At 37.3% G+C, this 24027-nt stretch overlaps 1 protein-coding gene across 1 annotated transcript in view; it reads left to right on the forward strand.

Moving 5' to 3' along the window:
* The window catches only part of STX12 (syntaxin 12), a 33224-nt gene extending 13940 nt beyond the window's left edge, over positions 1 to 19284 (forward strand). The window contains exons 3-9 of the mRNA XM_079115175.1: positions 1016 to 1115; positions 6058 to 6195; positions 11136 to 11179; positions 12817 to 12922; positions 15665 to 15737; positions 16554 to 16636; positions 17768 to 19284. Coding sequence (XP_078971301.1) covers positions 1016 to 1115; positions 6058 to 6195; positions 11136 to 11179; positions 12817 to 12922; positions 15665 to 15737; positions 16554 to 16636; positions 17768 to 17860 — 637 coding nt within the window. The 3' untranslated portion in view covers positions 17861 to 19284. The remainder of the gene's footprint in view (positions 1 to 1015; positions 1116 to 6057; positions 6196 to 11135; positions 11180 to 12816; positions 12923 to 15664; positions 15738 to 16553; positions 16637 to 17767) is intronic.
* The last annotated feature ends 4743 nt before the right edge of the window (positions 19285 to 24027 follow it).

Below are 24027 nucleotides of genomic sequence, written 5' to 3' on the forward strand. Positions count from 1 at the left end.
AACCACAAATGAAAGGAACTCTTCTACTTTCTAATCTCACTTAATATATTACATATTTTTGCCTCTTTAATGTCCTCTCTTCCCTACTCCTTTTGTTTGGGTTGTTTCTTGAGACAGTGTTCACTATGTTGTCCAGCTTGGCCTAGAACTCCTGGGCTTGTAATCCTATTGCCTCAGCCTCCTGAGTAGCTGGGACTATAGGCATGTGCCACCATGCCCACCACCCAGTTCCCCACCCCCATCTTTTTTTATTGGTGCATTATGGTTGTACATTATGGTGGGATTTTTTTTGTCACATATTCATACATGCACACAATATAATAATACAATTTGGCCAGTATCACTTCCCCATCTTCTTATATATCACTGGGTATACCTCTACCCCTTATATATTTTTAAACAGCATAGGACTTCTTTGTTTTGAAGGGAGGAAGAAAGTCAAGCATAAAGAGCAGGAAGGCAGCCAAATAAATTTGAAAAAGAATCAGCCTTTAAGCAAGAATGAGGGAATAGGTCTTTGGAGGTTGTTCCCTAGGGTAGGTACGAAGCTATGCTTTTAATGCATATTTCCTTCAACTGCCTATGCCTGGACTCTAGTCAGTGGACTGTGATAGACTAACCAGGCAGAACTCCTGAGCAATTCAGTATGAGAATTTTATGAGGAAGTTCAGGGCATTAAAACCATGAGATTTAGGTGTGGGCAGCAGTTGCTCTTTCTCTGGTTATATCAGAACTGCTGATGTGCTTCTCTTTTCTCCCCAATGAGTTAAAATTCCTGATTGTGCTTCCTTCAGCAGGTGTCACTGAGGCAGGTTCTTGCTTTAGTAACGTAAAGATGCCTGGAGGTGGGTTGCCTGGGTAGTATTACTGACATTTTTTTGTGAACATGGGCATCAAGGGGCCTGTTTTTTTCAAATAGTCCTTCATTCCCTGCATTGTGAGACTCTGAGAGCAAAGTAGTACTCAGTATGATAGCTCTCAAGAAGCATCTTGATATATTTCTTTTTTCTTTTAGGCAACAGTTACAGCACTCCACTAATCAGCTTGCCAAGGAAACAAATGAATTGCTGAAGGAATTAGGGTCCCTGCCCCTTCCCTTATCTACTTCAGAACAGGTTGGTATTTTCTATTATGCTTTGTTAATAGGAAAGCACTTTGTTGTAGTAGAAAGGCAGGATGGTGGAATAAAAATTGGCCTTTGGTGCTAGAACCTGGACCTCAGTTTCCTTATTCATTAAGTGGGGGGATATGACTATTGTGGCATTAGAAGGAATGTATGCACCAGATGTAGCAAAGTGCTTGACATTCACTAGATACTCAATATGGGGTAGTGCTATTATTAATAACAGATTATTAACATATTAAGAAAATGGATTTAGCTGAATTGGAATCTCAGTGTTTGCATCTCTTTAGGATTTGGCTAGCAGCTATATTTTGCTAGACTTAGACCTAATTTGTTTTGGATCCACTATCTACAAATTTCCATTGAACATCTTTCGTTCATATTTTGCCATCACTTTAGCATCCCATCAAGGGTTATTCACAGGTCTCAGGTTAAGGAAATGTTCAGGGAAGATGTTTTGTTTTCCCCCAAGTCATTTTACTCAAAGGACATTTAAATTCTTTAAATGAACACAGTTTTTACTTGGATTCATTGTTCCCTTAATATGGAATGTCTTCTTTCATTCTAGAAACCAGATGTGTCCCCTCCATCATAGTTTGATTCTTTTACCTATCATTCATGGTCTATCTTAAAGAAAAAAACTTCTCTGTGGGGGCACTTGACTTACCTGACTTTTTTTTTGTTTTTTTCAGTGCTGGGGATTGAACCCAGGGCCTTGTGCCTGAGAGGCAAGCACTCTACCAACTGAGCTATATCCCCAGCCTGACTTATATGACTTTTTATTATGAACTTTTAAGATTATGATATCCTATCTCAGATAGCTCTAAAGACAAAACTTTAACTTCCCTATCTTGGGTTGTTTTTAAAATTGTGGCTTGCTGGGCTGGGGAGATAGCTCAGTTGGTAGAGTGCCTGCCTTGCAAGTACAAGGTCCTGAGTTCAATCCCCAGCATTGCAAAAAAAAAAAAAAAAAAATTAAAAAAAAATTGTGGCTTGCTGGGCTGAGGCCCATACCAGTAATCCTAGCAGCTTGGAAGGTTGAGGCAAGAGGATCATAAGTTCAAAGCCAACCTGGGGAACTTATTGATATCTTGTCCCCAAATAAAAGAGGCTAGGGATGTAGCTCAGTTGTAGAGTGCTCCTGAGTTCAATCCCTAATACTGGAAGACAGCACAACAAATACAGCTGTGACTTGTGACTGTTGAAATATGAAGTCATTTAAGTATGTTGTGATTGGCATTTTCAAAAACTAAAATAGAGTAGAAATATCAGAGTTCGTACCATGTAATAAGAGTAAATATCATTACACAAAACTTTTTTTGAAACATATATGTGTATATGGTACTAGGTCATGATATCAAATTCTTACTGTGGGTCTCCAAAAACTTGAAAAGCAGCAGTTTAACATGTCAAGCTGTTTAATGTAGCAATGTTCAGTCCAGAGTTTTGGTGTTCTTTGCACAAAAGAGGAGCCAAGACTAGAAGCTTTGTCATCCTGCTACAAAATACTTTTGATAAACATGATTACCAAACGTGAGTTGTTTGCTGACATTTCCGTTACGGACCAGTTCCCCCTTACCATCGAATATCTCCAGCTTATTCCCAAATTATATTTCTTCCTCCCAGCTATGTACTTAGGAAATATACATTTGTAGATAGTTTTCATAGTAATAAGACAGGAGTCTAAGGATTTGATGCAGACAGAGTATTGCAGGTACTTAAGGTTTAAATAGTAGTCTAAGCAGAATATAAATAGAAAGCTAAATCTGCTATCCCCAGAATCATCTAATGTATTCAAAAACCAAATAGAAGTTATTTTTGGATTAGCTTGGCTCATTAAGAATATGAAATAGATCTACAAACACACTCTCTCCAGTGAAATATAACTCCTTGATTCCCTTTCTCCTATTGTGCTGTGTACCCTTTTTCTTTCTACTCTTGCCTTATTTTATCTGTCTTAGTCCTATCACCCATCTTTTCACTACTGTCCTGTGCATAAACCATATATTCTGTTTTTTGTTTTTTTCCCCCATACCTATGTATTATTATAAATGATCTTCTAGTTACCAACTTGCCAAGTTCAGTGGCCTTTTTTGAGTTTTTATTCACTTATCTTCTCTGACTTCTTTGGTCCTCTAGCGGGTTTTTTTGTTTGTTCGTTTAACCACTGAAACTCTTTTTTTCCCACGATTCTCTTTCATTCTCTCTCCCAAATCTGGTGATACTCAGGTTTCCTTCCTTGATAATATATCCTCCTAGAAGTAGGTGTGCCCAAGGTTTTGTCATTGATGCTCTAATTTTTCACTCTATTTTCTCCCTCAGGAGTCTTATCTACGTTTATGACTTCCCTGTTACCTTTAGGATCATGACCCCCAAATCTTTTTTTAACTCTAGCCTTTGAGTTACTTGACCCATAGTGCCAATTCTGTCCTCATATCTCCTACTTGCAAAAAATATTTTATATGGTATCTTACATGGGATTCCTCATTCAAACCCCTCAAATAGGGCTGGGGTTGTGGCTCAGTGGTAGAGCACTTGCCTAGCATATGTGAGGCACTGGGTTCAGTTCTCAGCACTGCATATAAATAAGTGAATAAAATAAAGGTCCATCAACAACTAAAAAAATATATATATTAAAAAAAATCCCTCAACTAAGTTGACTAATGATACTGGTTATCATAAAAAGTTTGTGCTTTTAACCTAATATTCACACTCATACAAATTTGTCCTAAGGTAAGAAATTCTGAGGAAAAATAAGTATATGTACTTAGGAGCTAAATATAAATATTAGCTGTTACAGTGGGGCTGACTTGAGCTTTATTTTTTATTTATTTATTTTTTTGCGGTGCTGGGGATTGAACCCAGGGCCTTGTGCTTGCAAGGCAGGCACTCTACCAACTGAGCTATATCCCCAGCCATTGTGAGCTTTATTTTTAATAGTTAAAAACTGGGAACAGGGCTGGGGCTATAGCGTGGTGGTAGAGTGCTTGCTTCGCACGTGCAAGGCACTGGGTTCAATCCTCAGTACCACATAAAAATAAAAAAAAGTTATTGTGTCCATCTACAACTAAAAATATATTTAAGGGGGCTGGGGAGATAGCTCAGTCGGTAGAATGTTTGCCATGCAAGCACAAGGCCCTGGGTTTGATCCCCAGCACCAAAAATAAATAAATAAATAAATAAATAAATAAATAAATAAATAAAAATAACTGGGAACAATCTAGAAGGAATATTTACATAAAATTTACTGGATGGGATATATAACAAGCTTGATGGGATATATAACAAAGATCATCATTTGTTTTCAAGGATTATAATTATGAAGATTATGGTACCATGGAAAATGTTTATGATATATTGAAAAGACAGCATTTAGGGGGCTAGAGGTGTAGCTCAGTAGTAGAGTACTTGCTGGGCATGTGCAAAGACCCCTGGATCCTATCCTAGCACTAAAACAAAAAAGAAAAAACAAGAAGAAGAAGAAGAAGAAAAGAAAAGAAGGTAGTATTTTTGGATGGCAATGTTAGGGAGTGATTTCCCCCATTATTGCTATAATATTATTTATGTAATAAAAATCACAGAAAGAGGAAAAAATTTCTCACCTAAATTTACTTTTGGTGTTACCATCATTCTTCCAGGTTTGAAGTTTGAGTCATTCTTTATCTCTCACTCAGTCAATATGTTTCTTAAATTCATTTCTTTATGATCCAGTTACTGATACTGTGTCCTCCTAAACTTAAACTATTGCAGTAATTTTTTCTTCTTTTTGAGTTTCTGGAGTTCAAACCCAGGCCCTAGTGCATGCTAGACAGGTCCTGTGCCACAGAGCTATGTCCTCTGCCCTGTAGCAGAATTTTTTTGTTTCTACTCCTTTCTTTTTTCCATTCCACTTGGCATGTCATCACAGACTGAGTTTTGTAAGTTATTCCTTTGTCCTTGTCATATTCCCATATGAAAAATCTTCATTGCTCTTTGTTCTTTAGGAGTTAAGCCCCAGATTTATTAAGTTGACATTTAAAATCCCCTACAGTTAGCCCCTTCCCTGCCTTTTCATTTTTATCTTCTCTAACGAATAAACCTTGGTTCCAGCCGGACCATCTCCTTATAGACCCAGTTTTCTCCTACCAGCCTCTGCTCACACTGTTGTTTGATTGGATTTGCTCTATCCCGTCTTTCTGCTTATTCTGCTCACTCTTTCTTCAGTCTCCACGTCCTCTTGAGGCCTTTCTTGACCACTTAAGTTCTTACTGATTAGCTCGCCTCTGAACTTCTATTGTATTAGTTGGATATAGCTGTTATTTATTACTTTGTCACTTATGTGTCTATATTCTTTATCTCTAAATAGATGATGAGCTATTTGAAGTTATTTCTGTGTGCTTAGTATACAGCAAGTGCTCTCAGCATGTATTTTTTGAGATGTAGAAGTAGCAAGCCTAATAAAGATAGCCTGTAGATAAAGTAGTTATCAAGTTCTTAAAGATTTTAAACCTTACTTTTAAAATAAAAGCCTATAAATAAAAATGATTATGGTTTGCTGGGAAACTGTGAACTCAGTATACACAAATATAGTTTCAACATTTTTGTAAAAATCAATCTTTGGGTCCAGACTGAATCCAAAGATAGTATTCTTCTTTTAGATTCTCCAGGGAACAGAAATTCTGAATTGCATTTTCTTCTGATATTACAAGATAAATGATATCCAGTTCCCAGATTTGTCAGAATGAAAGAAAGAAATTTCTGATTTGGTCTGAAGAGTATTAACTGGGAATTTGAGCTAGCAAGGAGTGAATTAATTAATTTAAAGAAGATTCTATTTTATAATAATTTTTCTTGTTGGAAATCTGCAAGAAGTATAATTTTACTTTTAATAGGAATTAAAGCCAAATGATTCTGGGTTAATATAAAATCTCAAATTCTTTCTTTAATTTCCTTAGCGCCAGCAGAAACTTCAGAAAGAACGCCTCATGAATGACTTCTCTGCAGCCTTAAATAATTTCCAGGCTGTGCAGAGAAGGGTATCTGAAAAGGAAAAGGAGAGTATTGCCAGAGCAAGAGCTGGATCTCGTCTTTCTGTAAGTTGATTCTTAAAAGCAAATTTTTGGGCTAGGGTGTGGTAGAACACAGTGGTAGAGCACTTGCCAGGTGTGTGTGAGGCACTGGGTTTGATTCTCAGCACAACATATAAATAAATTAGTTAAATAAATGTCCATCGACAACTGGAAAATGAAAAGACTTGTTTAACAACAACAACAAAAAAAAGTAAATTTTCAATTTCAGGATGTTCTTTCCAAAGTTTTTTTTTGTTTTTTCCCCTTCCTTTCTCGGTGACCATCAGCCTTTGTTTTAAACATATACATCAGCTATTACAAAATGACAGATTGGCTGGGTGCATTGGCACACACCTGTAATTCCAGCAGCTCAGAAGGCTGAGGCAGGAGGATTATAAGTTCAAAGCCAGCCTTAGAATCTGAGTGAGGCTGTCTCAAAATAAAATAAAAAAAAATAAAATAAAAAAGGGCTGGGGATGTGACTCAGTGGTTAAGCATCCCTGAGTTTAATCCCTAGCACCCAACTCCCCCCCAAAAAGTCAGATTGGTATAACCTGTGTAAAAAAATATGTCTGCATAGGGTCAAAGACTAAAATGAAATGTGCATAATGGTTTTAAAAAAGAGGTAGAATTATGTGTAATTTTTCATTTTGTTATATTAATCATTGTTAAAAACAAAGGATTGAGTCTATTTTCTAGACTATAGCAGGCTAGGTTGTTTGGACTAGCTCTCTTTTTGAAAAGAATTATCAAACACTGGGATTTAAAAACTCAACTTCTCAAAAGTAGCAAATAGCCATTAAAATAAATATTAAGGTCAAAATCTGAGAGAGGTAAGTGGAGAGCACTGATAATGCTTTTGCACTGAGTACATTTACTGAGGGCAAACTTGAACTTCAGTTTTGATGTCCTCAGGTCATAAAGAGGACAAAAGTCAAAGCCCAGGGTCCATGCATGGTAGAGAATATAAAAGGTGTTTCCAAAATTAAACTGAACCCTTAAAGACTGTATTCTTAGGATATAGGTAAGCCAAAAGTAAGCCTTCCTTCAAAAAGATTGCATTAGCACTGATTTAAGCAGATGGTAGAAACAGGCAAGAGGGAGGGAAGATCTAGACATTAAGTTCTGCTACAAAGTAACCTTCTGGCAGATTTAATGTCCAAATACTGGATGCTTCAAGCTACAAGTGGTCCTAGACTGGTAAAACACCTTTGTACCAGGCAGAAGCAAATCCAGATCCACTCTGTGGAGAGACCTTTATCCTGGTCTAGAAAGAATATCCTCAACACATTGAATCGCAGTGAGTAGCACTTGGTTAAAAATAACCAAGTACACAAAGAAACAAGTTATCCTGAACAAGAACTACTAGAAACAACAGTAAAATAAAATTATACCTGTAAGGACTATATTGGAATTATAAGACAACTATACTTATTGTGTTTAAAGAAATAAAAGAAAAATTTGAAAATATTTACAGGAATCAGAAAACTACAAAAAGTTTTGGAAAAGTAGCAAAATAGTTTCTAAAATTGGAAAACAATAAAGAAATGAGAAACTTAATAGGTGGGTGGTTTAACTAGAAAATTGGTTAGATTTTTTTTTTTTTTTTTTTCCAGCATGTAGCACAGGGGGTTAAGAGGCTCAATATGGAAGAAAGATTATGAGACATGGCCAGGTATGGTGGCGTATCCTTGTAATCCCAGTGGTTCAGGAGGCTAAGGCAGAAGGATTGCAAGTTCAAAACCAGCCTCAGCAATTTAGTGAGACCCTAAGCAACTTAGTGAGACTCTGTCTCAAAATTAAACATAAAAGGAAAGGGTTAGGGATGTGGCTCAGTGGTTAAGCTCCCCTGGTTTTAATAGAGTTACAGAATGAGAGTAGAACAAATATAGAACAGAGGTGACATTTGAAGAGATAATGTCTGATAATGTTCTAGAATTCATGAAAGACCCTAATCTATGGTTTCTAGAAGCCTAATAAATCACAAGCAGGATAAATTTAAAAAACTCTTTTTTTGTTTTTTTTGTGGTGCTGGGAATTGAACCCAGGGCCTTGTGCACGCAAGGCAAGTACTCTACAAACAGGGCTATGTCCCCAGCCCAAAAAACTTATCAGATCACCAAAGACAGAAAATTGCCAAAATCACTGGGAAAACTGAATACCTTAAAGATGAAATAGTTGGAATTGACAGTTAACTTGTTACTATTAACAATGGAAACCAGTAGAATATGTGCGTGTGTGTGTGTGTGTGTGTGTGTGTGTGTGTGTACCAGGCATTGAAGCCAGGGCTCTTAAACACTGAGCTGCATTCCCAGTCCTTTTTTATATTTTATTTAGAGACAGGATCTCACCGAGTTGCTTAGGGCCTTGTTAAATTGAACTTGAGATTCTCCTGCCTCAGCCTCCCACACCGCTGGGATTACAGACTTCGGTCATCACACCCTGCTAGAATGTTATCTTTTTTGGAGGAGGTTGGGGGAGTACCAGGGATTGAATTTAGGGGCACTGAACCACTGAGCCACATCCCCAGCCCTTTATTGTATTTTATTTAGAGACAGGGTCTGACTGAGTTGTTTAGCACCTTGCTGTTGCTGAGGCTGGCTTTGAACTGGCAATCCTCCTGCCTCAGCCTACAGAGCTGCTGGGATTACAGGCATGAGCCACCACACCCAGAATGCTATCTTGAATGTTAATGAGGGACAGTAACTTCCTACATAGCATTCTAAACCCAGTAAAAATAAATACCCACAGAGAGGTCTAATTAAAAACATTTTCAGTTCCTGCCATGCCTGGTGGTGAAAGCCTATAATCCTAGCTACTTGGGAGGCTGAGACAGGAAGGTTGCAAGTTTGAGGCCAGCCTCAGCAATTTAGCAAGACCTTGTCTCAAAACAAAAAAGAGCTGGGGATGTAGCTCATGGTTGAGTGACCATTGGTTCATTCTCTAGTACCAAAAAAAAAAAAATTTTTTTTTCTTATAAGCCCAGCACATTTTACTCAAGGAAATTCTAAAGGCAGTGATCCTCAAAGAAAAGTCTGAAGAGCAGAAGGGAGTGAAGAGCAAAGAAAGTAGTAAATATGTGAAAAGATAAGCCACAAACTGCAAGAAGGTGTCACTATATGTGTAACTGACAAAGGACTAGAATTTGAATATGTTGTACAAAGAATTCCCCATGGGTCAATGTGAAAAAAGTACAACCAATAGAACATTTCTTAAACTTTTTTTTGGTACTGGAGATTGCTCCCGGGGGTCTTCTACCACTGAGCTATATCCCCATCCATTTTTATTTTTTATTTTGAGATAAGCATCAAGTTGCCCAGGCTGGCCTTAAACTTGCTATCCTCCTGCCTCTACCTCCCAAATTGATGAGATTATAGGCTTGCACCACCAGGCCTGACAGTTCTTGAACTTTTGATCTCAGGACCCCATGCACTTTTTTTTTTTTTTTTTTTTTTTTTTGATACTGAATCCAGGGGCTTTGTAACCACTGAGTTACATGTGTATGTTTATAAAAGTTTTATAAACTTTTAAACATATTATAAAATCATATCAAAGCTGGGCATGGTGACACATGCCTGTAATCCCAGAGACTCAGGTGACTGAGGCAGGAGGATCACAAGTTTGAGGCCAGCCTCAGTACATGGACGAGAACCTGTCTCAGAATTTAAAAAAAAAAAGGGCTGGGGATGTAACTTGGTGGTAAAAGCACCCCTGGATTCAATCCCCAGTACCCCGCTTCAAAAAAAATGGAATAAATAAAAATGGCGTTCCCTAAAAATGTGACTAATTCAGCCTACAACTGAACTACACAAATGCTTTTCTTAGAGACAAACATCAAGTTTCGTTTTGTAACAGAATAATGTTTTATATATATTTCCCATTTCACCCTACAGAGTATTAAAAAGATGTATATCAAGAGGTAGATATTTAATGAATAATTTGTATGACTTCATCAAAGACAAACTGGCTCTTTATTTTTTTAACTGCGAGTGCCTGGTGATGAAGAAGACAGTATAGTTTGGTGCCACTGCCATTTTGTCCTCTATTGCTTTTGCTTCACAAGTGTAAATGTCAACACGTTGAAAAAGGCAAATAAACATATTGGTTTTATTTTGAATAATGGTCCAAGAAATGAAGGGGTATTCAACTTCTTTAGTTGTCATGGATTTTCAGATTAAAATAACAATGCAGTACTATTTCATGTCTACCAGAAGGGCAGACATTTTAAATTCTGTGGATACTGGGGGTGGCTGTTGTGGATATGATTAGCAGGAACTCTCCTATCTGGCCCAGGAGCAAGTATTTTGGAAAACATTTCAGCAGCTTCTTCAGAACACATACATACCTTATGCCTAGCAATTCTACCATAGAGAAACCTGCATACATATGTACCAGGATGTATGTACAAGAATGTTCAGAGCAGCATTATGTGTAGTAGTCAGAAACCAGAAACATTAAGGTGGGGTTGAAGCACAGTGGCAGAGCACTCACCTAGCCTGCATGAGGCCCTGGGTTCAATCCCCACCACCACAAAAAGAATTAAAAACATCCGGATGTCCTTCAGCAGTAGAGGATACAGCTAAAATGTTTTCCATAGTGGTGGTGGTGGTGGTGACAAAGAAGAGGAGGAGGAAGAAGAAGAGGAATAATAATAATAACAATAAAATAATAATAATAATAATAATAATAATAATAATCCCTCTCCCCTACCTGTATTCTTTTGGTCCTTGTTAGTATGGTTTCTCTTCTGGGTCCCAGCTGAAATGCTGATTTGCTTTTAGCCACTTCACACTAGTTTCTTAGTTGAGACACACAGATTGCCAGAGTTCTCTTGTCATCTTAAAGATTCTGTTGAAGTCAGGGATGTTAATTCTTTATACTATAATTAAGCAAACCCTTGTTTTATGTGTCTGTGACATATTTGTTTCTGGATAACAGCAATAATAATGCCATCTGCTTTCTAGGCAGAAGAGAGGCAAAGAGAGGAGCAGCTTGTTTCATTTGACAGGTAAAGAATTATTTATCCACCTGCTGGATAGTTGGTGGGTGTCCCTATCTCTATCTGTTAAATATTTTGTGGTACTGGGGATTGAACCCAAGGGTGGTCTACTACTGAGTTACATCCCCAGCCCTTGTTATTTTTGATTTTGAAACAGGGTTAAGTTTCTGATGCCTCCCAATTTGCAATCCTCCTGTTTTAGCTTCCTGAGTAGCTGGGATTACAGCCACCATGCCTGTCTATGTTTACTTTTAATTTAAAAAATGAATGAGAAGCCAAGTGTGGTAGCACATGCCTATAATCCCAGCAACTCAGGAAGCTGATGCAGGAAGATTTTAAGTTTGAGGACAGCCTCAATAACTTAGCAAGATCCTGTCTTAGACTGTTAAAAGGGGCGAGGGTGGGTTGGGAATCTGAGGTTTGTAGCTCAGTGGTAGAATGCCTCTGGGTTAAATCCTCATTGCCACCAAACAAAAATAAAATAAAACAAAATCAATGAGAAAAAAGTACAAAGTAAAGGGGAGCCACGGGTTATTTAAGGTCTTTGAATTACAGGAGGAGTAATTTAAGGTGAACAAAAAATTCCAGGAAATCCTGATGTCCTTGTGTGGGGGACGAAACTTCACTCATAGGAATAAGTGTGGAATAAATATGAACCCACAAATCTACAGATTAGGAGGTCTCAGCATCTTATCTCTAATTCAGATTTAAGTTTGTCAGTGTTCTCTGGTCTGTTTACTCACCTCTAAAATAAAGGCAGCTCATCCTTCTAGGAACATGAAGAGGAAAAGCAGATAGTTTTATCTGAAAGATGACTCTTAACTTCTCTAAGCTAATCTCAGATATGTATTCATGGTATTAGTTAGGAACTTAAAATTTTTTATCATGTCTCTGTTTTCCCCACTACACTAGGAGCATCTTAAAGGCTTGGGGACTCTTGACTCACTCAGTTTTGTATCTCCAAGACATGGAGGACATTCTTTAAATACAGTGGAGACAAAGTATGATCCATACGTACTGTTGAAAAATGCATATCACTGCATTTTCAAAGTGTCTTGTATCTAGTATAATAATTTCTTCTAAATACAGAATTTTTATAACATTTCACTAGCTTTTACTTTGGTTTTCTGTTAAGAGGTATATAACCCAAAGCATAACCTTGGGGAAATTCCTGAAAACCAGGAGATGTGATTCTGTTAAATGAATTGGTGAAGCACTGATGGGTTACTTAGCTTGCTCTCCTCCACTCATTTAGTAGTATCCATGGTACCAATACAGCTTGCGTTTGAGAATGCCCTGGTAAAGGATGAGTCAGAGTAATTCATTGAATTCAGATCTTAGGCTATTTCCTTGTCTAAAAAGTCCTAGCAAGATTACATTTCCCCTAAATGCAAGAAACAAGGAATCCCATCCCCCATAACTTTGCTTCATCTCAGTTTTGCACAGAGTCTGCAACTTTGTTTTCTTGGTATTACCGGCTCTTTTCCTCTGAAACTTGTAGCCCTCAGGGACTTAGTAGTGATGGCAGAGGAGTTGGTGCCCCAGTAATGTCTTTACATAGGTTCACCTGGCAACAGAGGTGTTGTAGATATGTCTCGTCACACCTAAGGAAGGAGGACTCATCTACAGTGCTTGTCTCCCTGCAGCCATGAGGAGTGGAACCAGATGCAGAGCCAGGAGGACGAGGCAGCCATCACTGAGCAAGATCTGGAACTCATTAAAGAGAGGGAAACGGCTATTCGGCAGCTGGAGGTGAGAGCTAGGTCATATTTTTTGTTTGACTCTGTTTCTGCAGGTTTCTGAGCTTTTTAGCCTGAATTTTCTGAGTTATTATGAAAAAGCATAAAATGAATCATTATGTTTGCACATTATCTGTCTCATTTTGGTCATGGTGGATTTTAATTATTGCTGCTAAGTTGCTATTATGGTATTGGCCTTGGCACCAGGAGTCCTCAAATCCTTTTCTCAAACACCACATCTTACATGGTCTCCTTGAGAAATGCATGGAGAACAGAGCAAGACAAACAAATATTTTATTTTTTATTAGGACTTTGTTCCCAAATCTCAATAGCCACCTTTAGATTGGGCGTGATTCTATGGAGAGCCCCTTTGCTTAATCTGATTAGCACAGTATACAGACAGACCCAAAGTCTTGCTCCATTTTTGTGCATTCTAGAGTCGGATTCCAAGTTGCAGATCTTATCATTTCAGCAGGTCAGAGAAATGGAAACAGTTTTTGAGGTAGGGGTTTTGGGGAGTGGGGGGGTGTCTGTAGACCTTTCTTAAATAACTGAGCTCCAGTTTGAACTTTGCATAGTATCCAGTAAAATATTCTTAAATAAGGTGTTTTTCTCCTCCATGGAGGTAGATGACTGCCATCCCTGGGGTGGAGAGGAGAGTGGAGAAACTTGAAGTTCCTCCTTGACCTTCATCTATAGTAGTGGCTTTGAACCAGTTTATGCACATTAGAATCACCTGGAAAAGTTTTTTTTTTTTAATGCCCGAGTTCTCCCTTGTACCTGTACCCTGTACTTAATTATGTGAAGTTCCTTTTTTAGGTTAAAAATGGGCAAATATCCACAATTTTATATGACTCAGCCTAATAAATTATAAGTACTAGTGGTGAGGCCCTGGGCATGGATATTTAATAATCACTAGGAGCATCTTAAAGGCCTGGGGACTCTTGACTTCCTCAGTTTTATATTTCCAAGACATGGAGGACATTCTTTTGAATGATTATGATTTTTTTGAGTGATTATAATGCGTAACCAGAATTGAGACCCACTGCTCTAGGGTCCATCAGCATCTGTTTTATTTATTTATTTATTTTCAGGTGGGATGGGGTGGGTACTGGGGATTGAATACAGAGGTGCTTTACCATTTAGCTACATCCCCAGCCCCCCACCTCCCCTTTATTTGAGACAGAGTCTCACTAAGTTCCTTAGGGCCTTGCTAAGTTGCTATGGCTGGTCTCAAACTTGAGATCCTCCTGTCTTAGCCTCTCAAGTCACTGGGATTACAGGTGTGTGCCACTGTGCCTGACACGTCTCTTTTTAGATGAGACAGTTTATCCTCAAGTTATACCTATTTTATTGTCTTCAAATGTCACATCTCTTTTGTAATTATGTCAAGATGAAGCCTAACATTACATGTAAGTAAAAATAACTAATGAAAAACAATTATACAAACAAAAATATGTTATATCTTTCCTTACTCTTTATCATCTGCTAATCATTGACCTGATTATCTAACATTAGAAATGTTAACAGGGAGCAGAGGGAGACATATGGAGTTAAGGAAAGGAACATAATATAATGAATGTCAGGAATGGCCTTACTTCACATTCGACAGTCCAGTAGGGCTCAATTTTCATATCCATTCATTTCCTATCTTATCATACAAACCTCATGTTATAGCCAAATGGGACTCTTTGCTTCTAAGATCAGACGAGATCGGGCATGTTCAGTCTGTGACTATTTGCTCTTTATCTCACTTCCTTTCTGTTTATATGACCTTTCCTTTGCTTTAAGACACAGCTCAAGGCGTCTCTGTACTGCAGTCTTCCTCTTTTGCACTCTTTCTGTACCATTCATTAGTCAGTTCTTCTATTACCACCCTTTCTTATTTATCTTATTATGTACTTATTTCCCTAGTGTTACTAGGGCACTGCCCAAGTGGCAGTAGAATCCAACAGAATCAGTCCTGGAGGAAAAGAGGCTTCCTTCTTGTGAGTATCTCCTCTTCCTTGCATTTACCAGGTAGCAAGATCCCATATAAATCATTTAAATTCTCTAGTCCAAAGTCAGAGTAGTCATTGTCATATGTTGATACTCACAGGCTTTTGCCAAAAGGTCCCATTTAGGCTCCATGTAGAGCTATCATACCAAGAATTTATCTATCCCAGTACTCTAGCTTATATTCTATACCATTTTGTCTTGGGTGATCTTACTGGTTCCCATACAGCACATTCAACTAATATTGCTTGACATGCCTTCCGTTTTATGCTCTTAGGTTTACATGCCTTCCATTTTATGCTCTTAGGTAAGTAGTGATAAATTATTTTCTGTTATGGAGAAAGCATGTTTTGTCCAGTTTTAAAAACATGTTTGGGAAGCCATATGATACACATTTGGAGAGCAACAGTGATACACACCTATAATCCCAGCAACTTGGAAAGCTGAGGCAGGAGGATCACAAATTCAAGGCCAGCATTAGCAATGTAACAAGATTTTCTTTCAAAGTTAAAAAGGACTGGGCATGTAGCTCAGTGATAAAGTGTCCTGGGTTCAATCCCCAGCACCAAAAACCACATGTGGGTCTGGGAATATAGATCAGTGGTGGAGCACTTGCCTAGCATGCATGAGGCACTGGGTTCAATCTACTGCAAATAAAACAAAACAAAATAATCAACAAAAAAGCCAAAACTTTAGGTAATTACAGGAAAGAAATTGTCTAACATATTGCTTAATGTTAATTGTTTTTTGTCTTTCTTAGGCTGACATTTTGGATGTCAATCAGATATTTAAAGATTTGGCCATGATGATCCATGACCAAGGTGATCTGATTGGTATGTATTATTGATACCTTTAATATCAAGGTGAGTTGATAGTATTTGTGTGCTAAGAAGTCAATAAGACGTGTCAGATATAGAATTAAAGTTTGGGACTATCATTTTTAAATTACTAAATTCATTTTCTTAGCAATATTCATGTATTAGTAAATGTGGAAGTTAAAGTGAGGCCTTGGTGAATACTTGGCCCTATTTACTCGCCATAGCACTTGGGAAGTCTTTGCTTAGACAAATAACTGTCAGCTTCCAAGCTTTTCTCTCCAAATATTTGCACAATTATGGGGTTAGTGACTTTTTAAAAGCTTTTTATGCGAAAATAATCTTAAGTTTATAAAAAGTTTTTAAAAATACAAGGAACTCCTTTATACCCTTTACCCAAATTTACATCTTGTTATCATTCTGCCCCATTTGCTTTTTTTGTACTCTTACTGTGTATGTGTAATGTATGTGTCTGTGTGTATATATCCAAAAAGGATGTTGTCATTTCACTCTGGAATTGCCATCTACAAACCAAGCAGCTCTTTGTTGGTCAGTGGAAAACTGTGCTACACACACACACACACACACACACACACACACACTGTATGCATTTTTTTCTGAATCATTTATAGATGAGTCACATACTTCTTAAATCCTTTCCCCTAATATTTCGGTATTTATTTCCAAAGAATAGGATTATTTTCTTATTAAGGTAGTAATTTTTTATTTCATGACTGTCAATAGTGAATCCAGGACCCATAACAACAGAAGTCTGTTCATTTTGCAATCTTGAAACATCCAAGTGTGCTAAAACATCCCCTGTCCTTTTTGCAGATAGCATAGAAGCCAATGTGGAAAGCTCAGAGGTGCATGTCGAAAGAGCCACTGATCAGTTACAGCGAGCTGCTTACTATCAGGTAAAAGCAGATATGAAAGAAAGTCATTTGGTACTGTAGACTTTATGGGCCATCATGGTACACTGACACATTAAACAACTGCAGTCTCTTCTTTGGGCTCTTAGCTACAAAGCTAACCCCATAAGCTAGCCATGATAACTGAACCTAGTATAAGTCTAATCTTATATCCTACACAGCTGAAATGTGTTTGCATAAGGATAGTAAGAGGTACAGGTAAAGTGGGACTTCATAGATACTGTATGTTGACTGTTGCCATAGAGGATGGACACAGAATCAACTATGATAGCTATTTATATGTGAATAGATAAGGCTTAATTATTATGAAGCTATGCCTATAGAGTGAAATTCTTCCCCTTATTAGTTGAGACTCTGATTTTATGACTTGTTTTTGGTCTTTATTTCAATGTACAGATATTGTGAATAAGTTCTACTTATTTCCCTTCATTTTGGGTTGCATGGCTTTTTATAAATAAATAGCATTTCAGTCACTTTTCAGGTTCCTAGGGGATATTTTTCCTGGGAATATTCTTAAGGGAATTTGTATTTAATAATAGTATTTCCTTTAAAAACTTGGTGATGACTTTAGTATCCAACAATAAAAGCATAATTAAATTATATATATCCACTTGATGTTGTGTGATATGTAAATTAAGAGATGTTTATGAAGAATTTATAATAACAAAAATGTTGATGCTAAACATTTAGTGAGGAAAATATCAAAGGTATGATCCCAATTATGTTAGACAATTGTATGCATAGGTAAGAGGTCAGAATACAGTCAATAGTTTTATTAGTGGGTAATTTTCTCTTTTTGCTTTTTTTTTATACAGTGAACATAAAACTTTGTAATAGGTTTAAAACTTACTAAAACACATACGTACAAGTAACTCACTGCAAATAATGCCTAACAGCATAGGTACATCTCCCTTGCAAAACTGTGTTTGTGAACAATTAAAATCTATATTACTGCCTACTGCTGCTAGATTTTGGGGAAGGTCTCTTCATATTTGTGCATGAGTAGAGTTAATTTTGAAATACAAGGAGGCAGATTTATGAAGCACTCTTGGAGTCTTAGATATAGAAAATTTTACTTGTTTCATGAGTGTCTTCTTTACATATTTCTTTCCTCAGAAAAAGTCTCGCAAGAAGATGTGTATCCTGGTACTTGTCCTGTCAGTGGTTATTGCAGTCTTGGCATTTTTTATCTGGCTATTTTCTAAATGAAGTGTGACTGCCTCAGAGCCTTCTCCTGCTGAGTTGTTTTCAAGGGCAAGTGCTTGTTGGAGTCTTGCCAGAACAAACTGATCACAAGAAGAGAGCATACACCAGAATGTCCTGTAATAATTTAGTTAGAAACTAACTACTAACTAGTCCTTGGAATTAGTGACCTATGGAGACAGTATTTATCAATTTATGTATTCAATTTATTGATTTCTCAAATTAGGAATTAACTTATACGAATTTTGCTTTCTCTTGTATTCTGATTGCCCTTCGTTCCAGGTGTTTACTGAAAATTCCATTCTACATATTCTTTTTGACAGGTGACACTACAGTCTCATAATATTGTCTTTTTATGTGTATATAATTACCTTTTTACTAGCAACTGAGATGAATTACTTTCTGGCACCCAGTGTACTGGAGTCTGTCAGAAACTGTACAATATGCCAGCAATTTTTATTATTTAACATTTTAATTTGAATTTATAAGAAGTCTGTTCTCTATTTTGCAAGATTTGGCACTATATTTAACTGGAAAGTAACAAAGTACACCTGTGATTTAAATTAAATGAGAAAAAAGATGAGAACTATCCATTTGAACTGACCAGTTGTTGGGTATGTGTTATAATCTGGTTTTGAAGTTTATCTACTTTATCTGCTAGTGTCATCCACAGCAGTTCATCCTCATATACACTAAGCCATCTTGCTCCCTTTTCAAAGAGGTTAATTTAATCAACATTACTATACTCTATGGGTCCTTCTCCCACTTGTCTGCAAAAAAAGGGAGAATTAGACATAGCATGCTTTTGGAAAGCAAATAGGAATTGTTTGGAATGATTTAATCTTTCTGTTCTTGTTGTTCACTTGTGACTTTACATTCCTGGTGAATGATGAATTTGCCATCAGAAGGCTGCCCCTACCCTGTAAGGGTTTCTGGGCATTTGATGGCAGGAAGATTTAAAAGTTGAACTGAAGTTGGGTTTAAAACTTAGTCCTGTGAACCTGGTGATAAAGCAAAGGTTCGTTTTTGTAAATAATACTGGTTTGGTATAGTGATGTTAGACTTATCCTAATTTATGAATAAGAGGTTAATCTCTCCATTCAGAGTTTTAGACAAAAAAGATTCAATAAAAGATTGTTGTCCTGTAGTATAAATGTTGTCCACTTCCCTTTTTGACAGACCTAGAGCAGTTAATTAAAGGGAACATAAATGTGAACAGGGCCAACAATTTTAGTTCATCCTATAGTGAATTTGAAGATTTGGCTACTTGGCATATATTTATGTTCATTTCTTTCATTGCCCTTAATGTTACTTAATTTTCTTGTACTAAATTAATGTGAAAAAGCAGGGAAACAAGAGCCCAAATGCATAAGTTTCTTTGCACTTTTGCACCATTCTACCTACTTAATACAAATAAACATTTGCAAATCTTTTGTAGTAAGTTTTTATTAGTTAACATCCTCATGAGGTAGGTATTAAAGAAATGTGTGTTGTGAGAAAAACTGAGACTTGCAAGACTAGAGACCTGGTGAGGGTTGCTTAGGGGGTGGAATGTGTGTTGAAAGAGGATAGAGCTGTTGGAGTGGCACAGTGGCACAGTTCTGGTCACTGCCCTTCTGCACCAGATTACAGTTGAATTTGGATATATCATTTTAAAAATTCCAGGAAAGAAAATGTATTGGCTGTGAAAAACTAGTTGCATCTAGGTAAAATAAAGTGACCATTCTATTCTGTAGTACTGTGTAATCCGGTACTGGTTGTAATGATGGTCACAGTGAGCAAATATGAACTTGGCCTAGAATTTGTGGCAGTTGCCAAAGAGGTCTTGCTAGATGGGCCTGATAAACCTTTTCACAGAGTCCTCCTCCTCTCGACCTTGCTTTTCTTTGGAGCCACCATGCTCTAGGACAGTGGTTCTTAACTATGGCTATAAATTAGAAACTTAAAAAAATATATTGATACCTTATCATTCCCACCCCAAGCTTCTACTTCCATTAGTCTGGACTATGGCTTGGGCATAGGAATTTCTTAAAAGCTCCAGGTAGTTCTTATATGTGGTCATTGTGAGAACCATTGGCTTGGAGGTGAAAAAGTAGACTGGATTACAAAATACCTGCAGAATATTAGCTCTGCGGTTAATTTACTGAGGATACTTGGACAAGTCACTTAACCCATAAGCCCCAAATTTCTCAATAGTTCTTTCCAGGGGCTGGGGATGTTGCTCAGTGGTAGAGCACTTGCCTACCATGTGCAAGGCCCTGGGTTTGATTCTCAGCACCACATATAAATAAATGAATAAAATAAAGGTCTGTCAACATCTAGAAATTATTTTTTTTTAAATTGTTCTTCCCAGCTATAAAATTGTGACTATAAAGATGATGGTTTAGTATGAACATACAAAGTGTATGTTTGCCTTTCTACTCGTTTTCCTTTCCTCATCTCCTCTTCTACTTTCCTTTATTTTTTTCTTTTTTAGTTGTTGATGGACCTTCATTTTATTTATTTGTATGTGGTGCTGAGGACTGAACCCAGTGCCTCACACATGCTAGTCACGTGCTCTCCCACTGAGCCATAACCCCAGCCCTCTACCTTCCTTTATTGAAATGCTCTAGGAGTACTGTGTGCTCTCCAGCATTCTCTCTTTAAAGGAATTAAAATTTGTATAGGGTAAAGTAGAAATATTCTGGCCACTTCATCTGGGAATGTTTTAGAACAAGAACTTGCTAAGTGATAAGACTGATGCTCACAGAGAGGTGTAGGTGTGTGTGTGTGTGTGTGTGTGTGTGTGTGTGTGTATGTGTGTATGTGTGATTTCTGTAAGGGTTGGGGATGGGAGTGTTCACCCATTAAAACGCACAATCTACTCCCAAGCCAAACTTATACTGTCTTGCACCATCAGATAAAAACATCAAAATGAAACTGCCATTCAGTCTGTGCAAAGCCAAACACTCTGAGCCTGCTCCATTTAGTTTTTCTTTCTATTCAGAGACTCTCCTCAGTCATGGGAATGCTACTTTGCTTTTCATCACTAAGTGATCAGAGCTTCACTCATGTCTCAGTCTAGAATCCTGTTCCATAAGCTAGGAATCACCTGCTTCTTCTCTGCTTTTCCAAGCATATTGAATATATCCCTAAGCTTCAAAGGATTTTTTTAGTTTTACTTTCCAGTATCACAAAATAAAATTATTTTAGAATCTCCATTTAACCAGGATGTAGTTTGAAAGATTGTGATTCCTAGCCTATGATCTACTTGTGGACCAATTGAGTTGTTCATTTTACTACTTCACTGAAATGAAATTTGATTCACAATATAGCACTTAATGTGTGTGTGTGTGTGTGTGTGGTGTTGAACCAGGGCCTCCTGCACACAAGGCAACTAGTCTTATCACTGAGCTATATCCCTAATCCAATGTTTAAAATATAAGTGTGCAATACAGTTTTTACTGTTGGTTTGTGATTAAGGATCAAGTTTATAGTAGCCCATGGAGAAATTAGAAAAATGATGTGGTGACCTTACCCCTACTCCCCAGTTTCTGGGGATCAAATCTGTGTCCTCTCACATGCTAGACAATTCTCTACCATTAAGCTACATCCCTCTCCTCTTTCAACTTTTTTAAAAGGCTATCACAGAGCTGGGGATGTAACTTGAGTGGCAAAGTGATAAAGCTCAGTGGTAAAGCTTAATGTGTGCAAGGCCCCAGTTTCACTACCCAGAACACACACACAGAATATTTTAATATTATTCAAGTGAAATGGTGGCGATGTTAGATGGCTGACTTCTTTTTAAAAATCTCCTAACTGGCAAAATAAAAAAAATGACACCATATATTATATTGTCTGGTCCATGACATCTCTAAAGTCCTGAATTACCCAGGTAAACTAGCCTCATTATTTTACAAGAAAAGGACTGAGGCAGGAATAGCAGGCTAATACAGGAATTAAAAGGCTCAAGAGGGTGCTTTGTATGTGAATAGTCATTTGTAGGATATTTTAACCCTAACAGCAAGCTACTATGCTAAATGTTTTACATTTATTAACTTATACCCATAAAACCATGGAAGGACTCCCTGTTTTTTCTTTTTTTTTTTGGTGCTGGGGATTGAACCCAGGGGCTTGTGCTTGTGAGGCAAGCACTCTACCAAACAAGATATATCCCCAGCCCAAGGATCCCTTTTTAATGGCTTAGGAAGCTGAGGTACAGTAAGTTATCTGCCCATGGTCACACAGCTTACAAGTGACAGAGCCAGGATTTAATGAAACACTTAGACTTTCAAAACACACCTTTAGACACTATATAATGTCTCCATGCATTGCTGATAAATAAATCTTTTGATGTTCTGCTTGCCACCTCTTCCATGAAGCTTTCCTTAAAATATCTGTTTTTTTTTTTTGTTTGTTTGTTTGTCTTTGGTGTTTTTTTTTTTTTTTGTGGGGTGGGGTACTGGGAATATTGAGAGTGGGGGTGTTAACCATTGAGCCATATTCCCAGCCCTTTCTTAAATTCAGAGATAGGGTCTTACTAAGTTGCTGAGACTTGAGGCTGGCTGTGAACTTGCCTCAGCCTCCTGAGTTGCCGGGATTATATGCATGTACTGCCGCACCTGGCTTTCCTTAAAAATCTGAAGAAATGACCATTTCTACCCAACTTTTCATGAACATTCTTTCTTCTGTCATCATGTTGTGTACTTTTCATTTACCACCCTATTAAATGAAGCTTCTTGCTTATATTGTCTACACACACAATTTTCAATGTCTCTCTTTGATCATTCATAAAACATATCAAAGATATTTAAAAATTTTTTGACATTGATATGTTCCTAATGTCTTTAGATTCTAGTCCACACTTTGTTGAGACCAAAATCCACAGGCAGCTAGTCCAGCAGTCTCCATTTTAAAAGGTTAAAGGCCTACATTACTGTCATCCAGTTTGCTGGTCTGTACTGACATCATTGGCGCCCAAACAAAGAGCATTTTGCTTTATAAGGGCCTGGGTAAATGTAAGGTGCTATTACATCAGAGGCCAGTGTGAATATCAGCTGTGCTGGAAACAAGGGAACATGGCCAAGGAGTAAAGAATTACAAGGGTAAGATTATAACTTTTATGGTTCTTGGCTGTGAGGATTATACTGGAAGGACCATGTGCAGAAGCTGAGAAACTGAAAGGCAAAGCTGACTTCAGATTTTGTCAGGTCATTGACAGCTAGAAATGGCTTCAACATTGCCTCATGCTGAAAGGGGCATGAACCTCGAAGGCCCACATAATCACTGTAGATAAAATATGTTATTCTTTGTTACACTCAGAACACTTTTGAGACTATTTCATATTTTCTAAAAAATCATGTCCTTGTGCTCAAAGGAGGGAGCCATAGGATTACTTGTTTTCTTGAAATCAAGTTTAGGAGTAGTAAGACTTTTTCTTTCAGACTGGTCTTAATTTGGGATCACCAGACTGAAAAGGAAGATATGAATCCATTAATTACCAAGTTTTTAATTATGTGTATATTTCACCAAATTAATAGATGCATCAGTTTCCCACAGGTTGGAAATCATAATTAGAGCTTATATGTCCTTTACATGTTATTTCATGTAAATTTTTTCTAACACTCTTAACCATTCACCTATTACTTTTCTCAAAAGACCTCCAATAACATGATTATTTCAAAGTTGCCATAAGTGGCATTTTTGTTGCCCAAGTTTTTAAAGGTGTTCTACATCTGGAACGATGGGACAAAATGGGTTAACAGGCCATTTAATAAGTGATCTGATTATCTGCCACCCTTACTGGATGAGTTTATTGTGCTTCAAAGGCAGAGGAAAAAGTGATTCTTTAACCTACCTAGGAGTTCTCTTGTTAAATTTCAAGTTAATGTTATATTGCAGTTAAATCTTGAGTACTGGAGACTTCAATTAGGGCAAAATCTTTTGGATAAGTTGATTTTCTACATAAGAGCTATACAGTAGCAGGGAATTAATATAGAGAACTTTCATCATACAAAAATGATCCCCAATTTTGTTGAGCAATACCTATTTCTGGGTGAATGATAACGATACAATTAGTTTCTTTAAAATAAGAAAAGCTGCAGGTCAGATAATTCTCTGACTTCGTGAAAAAGTGGCCATCTGCTGCATACCAAAAAGTATGGTTATACCAAAATAAAAGTGTGAAAGATGGT

The sequence above is a fragment of the Sciurus vulgaris genome (assembly GCF_902686455.1).
Source record: "Sciurus vulgaris genome assembly, chromosome: 1".
Lineage (NCBI taxonomy): Eukaryota > Metazoa > Chordata > Mammalia > Rodentia > Sciuridae > Sciurus > Sciurus vulgaris.